The 10,787-nt window shown below is 44.1% G+C and overlaps 1 protein-coding gene across 3 annotated transcripts in view; it reads right to left on the bottom strand.

Annotated features, from left to right (window-relative positions):
- Positions 1 to 10,274, bottom strand: part of DOCK10 (dedicator of cytokinesis 10) — a 144,632-nt gene extending 134,358 nt beyond the window's left edge. For 2 of the 3 annotated variants that reach the window (XM_069023828.1, XM_069023827.1), the window contains exon 1: positions 10,146 to 10,274. In XM_069023828.1, the coding sequence (XP_068879929.1) occupies positions 10,146 to 10,259 (114 nt within the window). In that variant the 5' untranslated portion in view covers positions 10,260 to 10,274. Of the gene's footprint in view, positions 1 to 4,635; positions 5,605 to 10,145 lie in introns of those variants that run through there. The other variant, XM_069023824.1, reaches the window with a different exon arrangement.
- Positions 10,275 to 10,787: the final 513 nt, after the last annotated feature.

Consider the following 10,787-nt stretch of genomic DNA (forward strand, 5'->3'; position numbering starts at 1 on the left):
GAGTGATTTTCAAGGGTTCTCGTTGTAAGAACAACTCTAGAAAGAAAAAAAAAAAAGAGATAAACTTCATATTAAGGCATGCAAGATATTGTGTCCCACTGTACTACCACTCATCCTTATTGCAACACAAGTAACTTGTAAGGTTCACCTGAAACCTCTCTGCAAACAGTTTTCTCCTCACCCTTCCTGAGGAAAGAATACATAGAAGGCAGTAAGTATTTCATTGCCAACATCCCCAGCCAGCTGGAACTATCATTGCTACATAAACCCCCCCCAAACTATCATTCCATCTTCCATTTCCAAACCAATCACAGTTAAACCACTTGGTGTGTTATGTGAGCTCCAATTCTTTTCCAAAGTCTACAAAAACACAGAAACAACTGGGTATGTATTTGAAATATGAAAAGAAGGAGCAGGAGGTTTCTGAAAGACATTTGTAGACAATTAATCATCTACCTTGACTACAATTTTTTTTTTCTTGTTCATATTAGGGATTTCCTAACGTTGCTGTTAAACCACAGGTTATTATTTGACCAGAAAAGCCAAATTTATGTTCATGTATCTCTTGAATTTCTGTTTTGTAGGTTCTCTTACAAAACCTGCAAAACAGTGTTCATTGATTCAGGGGAAGCTATGAGGATAAATTCATGCAGCACTAAAGAGAGCAGTATAATTCAATCCTACTTAATGTTGTATGACTTAGTTTCCATCAGTGTTTGCAATTTTAGCTGTTTAATGAAAGGGTGTCAGCAGAACGGAGGCACTGTGCAATCACACAGCTCAAAGGAAAAACAACTGTTACTTATGTTAAAGGCCTAAAGTGAGATGCAGCTTTGGAACAGGCAGATGCTTTTTAGTAACTTGCTTTCAGAGGAGAGCTGTGCATGATATTTAACATTGCTACTGTAATTGGTCTCTAACCACTGATGGAAGTCCACCTGCTACCCATGAATTGAAGGGAAAAACGTGTGTCTATATACTGACAATAGAAACATGATGGCTCAGCACATATTTTAGTATGCATTGCAAATATGTGAAAACAAAAGGTATTCACACTCCACATGATATTCTAGAATAAATATCAAAGTCTGCTCATTACTAGTTTTAATACTTACTCATCACTCCCTTTCTCTCTGCACACAGAATCAGAGGTGTGACCCAGGACTTGTTTTCCCAAGGTCTCTCCCTGTCAACGCACGGTTGTTCTGTACAATGAGCTTTCATGTATTTTGTTCCATATAGCTTAAAGTTCAAAGCCATGAGACAGTTCTATCCCAAGGATGGCCAAATTTAGGCCCCTGAACCACTTTTGAGAGTTAGTAACAAATAAAGAAGAAAAAAAAGGGAAGCCAGGGAAAAGGCGGTACAGTGGTATCTTCAAAGAGAGACTGAGATTGCTACAAATACCACAAGTTATTTATGGTGTGTGAAATGCAACAGAGGCATTCCTAACAATAGACATCAAGCCTGGCCTGTGCCATGGCACTTCCACAGCAATGGAGAAAGTTCTTTCACAGGACAGGCTCCAAAGATAACTTACTATCTAAACAAGCACAGTCCAATCAAGAGCCCCCAGGCTGACTTCAGCCCACCACTTTCACTCAAAGACTCAAAAGCTCTGAATCCTTTCTCCTGCACCTACTCATAGTACAGAAGGGAGTGCTGTGTTTGCTTCCAAAGGGGAGAGAAGGGAGATGTGGAGGACTGGAATCCTGCCCTCCCTCAAACTGAACATACATTTTGCACAGTGCTTGGGTATAGGCAGCCTTTCCTTCCTCTACTCTGCTGACTTCTTGGCTCAGACTCTCCCCAGGGCTGCCAGAGCTTGCACAAGACTAAGAGGGAAAGAAGGCAGGAGGTGGAGAGCGGGCAAGGAGGAAGCTGCAACAAGCGCCTCATAGCAGAAGAAAGAGATGGAAAAAGTAGTTTAAGGCTTTGTTACACACCACAGTGGCCAGAGGATACCACAGCAGTCTTCCCCCTCCCTCTCCTCATGCCCCTCTGCCATGCACTTGTTCTGTCCCCAAGCCTGGCAAAAACTCGGATCACAGGAGAATCTTCTCACACTTTAAAAATACATTTTCTTCAAACCATGTCAACCTCTGCCCCTAAACCACAAGAAAAGCCCAATCTAGAGCAAAGATCACTGAGGAATTTGTATCGAAAGATAGACACATTAACCCTTTGCTGAAACGTTCCAGGCAGCTTTTGGATAAAAGATGTTTCTAGGCCTGGTCTGCAGAGCCGTTGTGCTCCCCATGTGGGGAGATTTTAACTTAGCCCTAGAAAAGCAGAGCCATGTGTTACAAGACACTTAAGAATCCAGACATTCATTCTTGCCTACAAATTAGAAGTACACTCCTCAAAATAACCAACCTAAACACGGTTGCCAAAGCAGGTATATCTAGCATGGCCAAGCAACACATTTAGATGATGACAGCTTAAAAACTAAAATCCAAAGATGATAGATTTTTTTTTTCTTTTTTGCTATTCCAAACATTCCTAGTCATACCAGTTTCAGAGAGAATATTTCTGTACTACTCTTGTTGATAAACAGTAACACATAAAAAAAAAATGAAGCTTTTTCCCCCTCTATCATATCCAATTCAGTTGCATTCATTAAATTTCATTATATCTACATCATTTAATTTAGGTCAACATGTCAGAGTAACCTAGGATCATGTTTGCTTTAAGTCAGCCAGCATTACTCTCCTACCTGAACAGCCCCTTTCAGACTCAGTGACAGAATTACCCTCCACTTCCTCCACACTCCGTGAAGGAAAAAGCAGGTAACTACACAGGAATTAAAAAAAAAATCACTGCACTGCTGACAGCATACTAAGCTTCTGTATAATGCATATTATATAACTGCAATATATATATATATATATATGTATATATATATGTATAATGCATATTATATAACAGCAATAGGGGGAAGAAAGTCTAGCAGTAAGTTAATTGTTATTTAATAAGGAGTGTATTAGTAATTTCAAATGTAACACAGTGTATCTTTCAATTTTCTGAAATCTCTATTTCCCCATGTTTTCCTGGGATCCCAATGACAGCTGCAGCTCACACTAGTGTCTGCACAGCATGGACCCACACATGTCACAAACACATCCAGATTTCCCCATCTAATGTATTTTAATACAAGCTTAAAGAACATCTACATTATGTCATCTCAAAACATTACACTGTGTTCCAAAACATGCACTATTTGGATTCCAGCTGAAAAGTAACATTACAGCACCCAAGCAAAGAGGCTGGATGTTAACTCCCAGAGTAAAGCTGGGAAGGAGAGGCTGGGCAGTACCACCTACCCCCAGTGCTCCAAGGGAACTCTTTACCTGTGTAAAATCTAATGACAAAAATGCAACATTGATACCTTTCCTGTGTGTATCATGAAGAAAAAACTAGTACCAGAAAAGACAAGTAATCAACAAAAAATTTCTTTAAGCAATGCATTTAGGTTGGGATTATGCATCACTGACATGAAGTAGAAAAAATAATAGACTTCTGCCTTGAGCACCCAAACTAAAGAACAGAGGAGGGGAAGGGACACTTGGGAAATTAAAAAAAAAAAAAAAAATAGAAAGAGAGAAGTAGAAAAAGCCTTCCCAGCTCTGGAAGGTTTCACTGACACACATCACCGTTTAACACTCATGCAGCTCAGTACCCTCCTATTACACTGCTATTTGGAGTCTGTTTGTGCTCTGCCCAGAAAGGGACAGCATGAGCAGAGGTCATTTACACCAAGCAAGCATGCAAAGGATAGGCAGCCTTCAGTTATCTTACAATTTTACAAAAGAGGGAAAAATTTCCCCAGGTCACAAATGAGAGGAGTAGGGGGGACTATGAAGCCAGGCAAATTATTCCTCCATATGGGGCAGGACAGCCTGCAGGGGGATAAACTTGGACACAATCATTCTCAGGCTTTTACTATAGATTTATTGCATGAACTTGGGCAGTTAGCTCCTGGTGTTTTGTTTTTCTTATCAACAAAACCAGGGATAAAGTCGGCATTTGCTAAAATAAGAATATACAGTTGTTATAAAACAGACAACAAGTATAATTTAGATTCTGAAAATTATTGTTGAGTTCTGTGAAATGCAGGGAATCCAAAACTGGAAACATTACACATACGACAAGCAAGTCTTTGTGTAATAATCACATCTGTGTCACTACTTCAGAGGCTTTTGACCTTGTGCTAGAAAAGTTACAAACATATTTTGACTTCTGGAAGTGACATATGCACTGCAGAACTGCCTGTTATAAACCACAACAATATTAAACTGTCTCTCTGTGTATCCATCCTCCTCCAAAGCCAACACAAGGCTTAATTTTCCAGCTTCTCTTTGCTATTGATGTTCATTCTCTCCCTCTCAAGACCCCTTATTTAACCTTGCAGGCAAAAGGAAAGGAGTTAATGCAACTTCTATAACCTGAGAGCATTTTGAGTTACTCAAGGTGACTCACTTTCCATGAATTTAAAACAAAGTCTTAGTCAAGTGACAGATGCCAGACAACAGTAAAAACCCTACATTTAAATCCAAGTGCCTGGCTCTCCCCACCTCCTAAATGACTGCCCAGCAGTGCATATTAATGGCTTATCTGCACAAGTTATTCACCAACCTGACGAAGCTTTCTTGCAGCTCTCTTAGTTTCTTTCCTCCGTTTTATCGTCTTCTTCAGCCTCTCCTTCCCCACAAAGTCTTTTCTCTTTTCCCCCATTTTCTCCAATACTTTTTTTCTTTCTAAACCATTTTCTTCCCTTCTCTGTCTCCACCCTCTCTGAGGCTCTGTTCCCTTATCTCCTTTTCCTCACTTCTGTATCAATTTCATCCCCAGTGCCAGATGAAGTTCCTAGAATTGCTCAGGAGCAGACTTTGCCCCTTTTGTCTGCCTGCAGAGGAGAGAGCCTTGCAGCTGGAGAATGTGCAAGCAGTGCATTCTTGTCTGTGCCCTTTGCTTGGTTTGCCCTTACATCTGGGCTCCAGCAGCCAGCTGAAAGCAATCAGATCCTTGCCCAGGCCACACCAAGTGTTCTTGGGATACCCCAGCTGAAAAACATCTACAAAATTACTCATCAGACACTTCAAAACAACAAAAAATTGCTAAGAAAGGAGACTACTTACAAATAATGTGGACCTTATGCTTGAGCAAGTAAGGGATGTCACACAGGCTATAAATAAAAGGTAAGTTTTTGAGTGTAGATTCATGAACAAGGTTCCCAGGTAAATTACAAATATAAACAAGTTATTTAATATTTCAACATTGCACAAGGTTGTTAACGTTCTAAATATGCCTGTCAAGTTGTGTCATCCCTAACTCATCTCAAATGCAAAGGCCTGCCATAACAGAACTACCAGCTTCACACTGCAGGTGATACTCCCTTATGCTGGTGTCATGAACAAACCTTCTCAACCACTAGAACAGGATGAGGCTTTCTCTGTATGCACATGCTCTTAAGGTTCCTGCACCAGTTTGGGTTTTTTTTGCAGGAAAATAGAAAAAAAAAAAATCTAGCAGCTGGTGTGTGAAGACAGTGCATGTACACCTATGTACAGGCACACAGAGTCTATTTTATGTACAACACCATGATAGACTCACTGCCTTTATAAATGCATTACTTGGGTTCACCCTAGACTAACAGCAGACATCAGAACATCCTCAGAAGAAAGGGGTCTTTCACAGTCCAGTTTCTGTCTTTGAAGTAGCTCAGGTAACACTGTACCTTCTCAGCAGATGAGGTTTTCAGTGTTATTTCATTCACAACAAGGAAGCCAAATCACATAAGGAGAAAAGACCATACAGAGTAGGCACAGTCAAAGCTCTGTCATCGTTATCCGGGCTCCAAGGCAATGGGTTGTGAGGCTAGAAACCACACACGTTACTCTTCTTGAGAGACTACAACGCACCACTGGAGTCACAAAGCAGTTCATTACCCACGCAAAACTAGAAACATACAACCACAATATAAACAGAGACATTATTTGTAAAGTACGTACCACATAAAATACACGTTGGAAACTAAGGGGATCTATTCTTTCAGGGAGGAATTACAGTGGGCCCAGGTAAGGTAAAAAGGAGAGGAACCCATATTGTACAGAAGAGAGAGCCATATAATCCAGCCCTCCATGTGAGAGAGACAGCCAGTACTCAGGGATCGGACATCATGACTCTCCGTGCTTGGCTGCAGGGGGATGGAAAGAAACCTCTGCCAAAAAAAAGACATGTAGAGCAACAGCCCAATTCCAGACTGCTATTAACTTGTTTAATGATGGAAGAGAGATGAGGAGCAAGACCTGCTGCAGCTCTTTTATAAAAACAATGTCACAATACTTTATGTAAAGGATGAGGACTGCAGCCAGCAGTACTTAGCCAAATTAATTGAGATCTGGAAATAATAGTATAACATGAAGTTTAGTACTAGCTAAGCAGTTAGCAAGCTGATTTCTAGAAGCACTGACTGGCCCATGCCCATTTTAAAAACTTCCAGTAAAGTACTGCAGCAGTTACAAACACAAATGAAGCAACAGACATATTAATTTCCCTTTCTTGTGCGCAGCTATTCAGCTTTCCCGGGCAGTGGCAGCGAGTGTTCATAAAGCAACTTTCAAACAAGTGTTTTCTATTAGAAGAGACAAAGAATTTCCCATCAAAGTTTCAAAATACAATAAATTATTTACCTTCTAGATGATGCTGATCTATTTCACCAGCTACTTTGGTGAATTGCCATTTCTACTTGAAAGCTTAAGGAGGCAATGGAAACAACCTGAAGTATAGCCATACACCATTAACACCTGATAGCACCACTCCTTCCACCTGCTGAAGAGTTGGGTAATTAACGTAGAATGTGTTACTTCTGCCAAAACTACCCCCTACCAGCAAGATACACACATATATTCCACCTTCAAGCTCTGTTTCCACTTTTTATCTTTCAGGGCACTGTAGAAGTTCCTCTCTTATACAACACCAAATGACAAACATCCTTACTTCTACCAACTCATTTTTCCTGATTATAATGGCACCTTTTTCTTTTTACAAACAGATTTGTGTGCTGAACACTAACAACTGTTTTTCCCTATTAAATGAATAAATGAGCAAATGTAAAAGTGAAGGACACAAAAGAAGAAGCAAGCTATATGACTGACAACAATAAAGAGCTAAAAGACTCAACACTTTTCTCTAAGATAGTTTAGAGATTTTATCCCTATGCTCTTACTGAAGTGAAAGGTTGCACGTAGAGCAGGTGCTGTTCAAATGTCACCAGCAGAAGTCCAGCCGCAATTCAGTACAGGACATACACAAAAGCAGTACCAGAAGGCTTAATTCTTTACTCTTTACGCATAATTCTTTATACATTACACGTTTATGCTTTCTCTCCTTTGTAGCTGCCAGTTATTTGCAGACTCTTGACAGCAGCTGAGCCGACTTTCAGGACACTCCAACACAAGCCAGATTTAGTATAACTGGAATGTAAGGTGGTGATACATCCAGAGCAAGATGTGATGAAAACCAACAGACCTCATTGAATTCACCCAATTTTTCTTTTCTGTGAGAATATTCACTTCTGGTACAAAAAGTCAGTTGAAGTTCAGCCAGAAATTTCAGGTTCTGTGGGACTTTTTTACAATAGCAACACAACAGCTTTACTGCAATGGCTGCGTCATCCCAGCATCCCTGAGTGCAAGGCTCAGAGGCTAGAGCGAACCCTAACGCACCTCAACAGACCTACCACCCTGGCATTCTGTGTTACAGATCCAGAGGCAGCAATCACTGCCCAGGATAGAACACCACAGCTCCACCCGGCAGCCCCAAAATGGCAACCCTGGTTACATCTGCCAAGATACCATGGTTAATTCCGCTCAATCTAGCTGATGTAGGTAGAAAAGATTTAACTCTGAAGGGAGCAGCTTTGTACTCCCGTCATGAGACCGCAGCATAAAGCATTTTTTAAAACTTTGCCTTTCGGAGGCAACATTACTGGCAACCCAAAAAAGTATGGTAAAAAGATGGTAACTTCATTAAGTTCCCCAGAGCCATACATATTCAACACAGCAAGCAACTCAGACTTCAGAACCATTGTGCCTGCTGCTGAATAAAACACATCTGGAAGTCCCTAAGTGATCCCACTGAGCGGTATAACTGAAACCAGAATTTTGTCTTGCGTCTTCAAATCTTAACTTCAGAATCTTTAAAAGACCATGTTTTCAGATCTGACTGTATTTGCCTCAGATATTGAATCAAAAGCCCTGATGAAATCCAGCACCAGTGTGTTTCATCAGTCAACAGGAAGTCTCACAGAAGACTCATAGAAGTGGCGGATGATTTTTGTCACCCTACAACTGAAGTCTCGATGTTTTAAAGACAGATTGAATAAAATACAATGTGAATACATGAAGAGTAATTAAATGCTATATTCTTAAGATAGCAGTTTAAGATTTGTTAGTAACACATTAAAAACACCACTCTCATCTAAGGAAACAGACCATCGATTTCAGATTTGCCCCATCAATTTAATTCTGTTTTGTTTCTGCGTTCTTGCAGCAAAGACACAGCAGAGTAAAGCATACTTGTAACAGAACTTCATTTATAATACTCCAAGATGCAATGAGACAATGCAATAGTTTAGCTGGTACCTGAACTGAAATATACCCTCTTCAGAAACAACTACTCAGCACAGTGTCTGGTTAGAGCCCAAACCAACCATGACAGTTCCTTGTAGGTTTCCACCAAAACTCCATCAGTGTACTGCATACTGCTTGATAATGGGCCAAATTCTGATCTCTGTGCCCAGCAGACATGACCACGCAAATCTGTTGGTGGTGCAGTTGTAAGGATGCTTTGGGATTTGACAAGGGCTGATGGCATGTACAACATTTGTGGGAAGTCAGGAGAGACATATAACTTCTAAGCTTTCTGTAAGCTGATTGTAGAAGCACTTCAAATCTAGCGATGTAAAGAAAACAACTCACATTTGGTGTACAGATAACTAGGAACTGGGAACTGGCTGCTGTCCTTAAGCACAGCAGTTGCTTTAGCACAGCTGTCCATTTGTACTGGGCAAGAGCCCTTAGAAGATGGGAAATGCCCACTAACTTTATGGGAACACAGTTGCAGAATTACTTCCTGTTTTATGCAGAGAGAATGTATTACAGCTAGGCACTGCCGTGGGGTAAACTTTGATAAGTGATGACTTTTCACTTACAACTTTCCCTCTACTTTGGGAGCTGTGTTGTCTGAAAAACTAGAAAAGGAAAATATTTACCTGAATTAAATGATTCACGGAAATTATATGTTTAATCATCTAAAGAGTCATATAATGCTCATAACACATATCTTTAAGTCCAAAGGAATCTTAATATCAAAGTAGATAATAAATGACTCATAAATGCCTAGTGATTTGAAAAGGCTAGTGGATATTTCACTGTGAACCCTAACAATTTGCCATCTATGCCTGATCAGCTGAGGACTTAGGTACATCTATGTAAAGGGAGGAGAAAATACAGTTAAAATAGTGTGCTAACAGTTTACAGTCCTGTAGTGCTATTCCACTGATGGAGAGACACGGGGCCTGAAGCCTCATGCAATGCATTTCAAACGCGAATGCAAGTAGGAAGAACAGGGTCTGTGTTTCCGTGGCATTTTAGGCTTCTTGCGTGGGGTTTCCAGTGGAAATCACCGGGAGCGCACACGCCTCTCGGCAGCGATGGTGACACCCGGGCTGTGCAGGACCGATACCTCACGTGGCTGTCACACACCGGGGATCCGCGCCTGTCCCGGCCCCGAGCACCCGCGCCTGTCCTGGCACCGGCTGGGCGCTCCCCGGCTATCACTTATCCGCCACTGAAAAGATCAAACAGAGGGAAAGAAAAGCGGCGAAAGCCAAAGGAGGACGCCGGGCCGCCGGCGAGGACTGTCAGCGAGGGCTGTCAGCCCGGCCGTAGCACGGGCACGGGAAGGCGCGGAGCGGAGCGCGGCGGCTCCGCGCCCACGGCCGAGCGTCTCGGGCGGGCCGGGGCTGCCGGCGCTGCGGCCCCCGCCCCGGCGCTGCCGCCGCGCCCTCCCCGGGAACCGAGCGCGCTTCGCACCTGGGCCGGTGCCCGCAGCCCCGCCGGACGCTGCCCCGCCGCACTCACCCGCAGCTGCAGCCGCCCGCTGGCGGCCGCGGCGGCCGCGCTGTGCCGCAGCTCCGCCGCCTGCCCCGGCCGGAGGAGGCTCCGCGTGAAGCGCCGCGCCCGCTCGCCGGCCATGGGCGCCGGCAGCCCCGCGCTCCGGCCGCCGCTCCCCGCCCGGGCCGCGGCGCCGTCAGGAAGCGGAACTGGGGGTTTCCCTCCCGCTCCCCCCGCGCGGGGGAGGTGTGCGGGGCGGGGGCCGTCCGCCGCCGCCGGGCCCGCGGACCCTCCCCGGGGCAGCGTCGCGCCCCCGCCGCCCGCGCTGGCCATGTGCGCGCTGGGCCAGCGCCGGCCCGAGAGGCGCCGCGGGGACGGCCCCGCGCCCGCCCCGGCTGCTGCGAGACGGCTGCGCACCGAGGGGGATGCGGGGGCCCCCGGGGGCGACGGGGCTCCGGGAGGGAGCCCGAGCCGGGCCAGCGCAGCCACACCGCTGACCGTGCGTGTAGTCACCAAAGGATGCTCTCCCGGGAAGGCTGCGGGTGGGTTCGGCAGAGGAAGAACTACTCTTGGTATTAACCACTTGCCAAGGTAGGAACTCCGGCTCACGGGATGAAACCGAAGTAGTCTCCAGGTTTCATGAGAAATCAGCTCTTTGGTCATCACCAC

Source organism: Aphelocoma coerulescens, chromosome 9 (assembly GCF_041296385.1).
Source record: "Aphelocoma coerulescens isolate FSJ_1873_10779 chromosome 9, UR_Acoe_1.0, whole genome shotgun sequence".
NCBI lineage: Eukaryota > Metazoa > Chordata > Aves > Passeriformes > Corvidae > Aphelocoma > Aphelocoma coerulescens.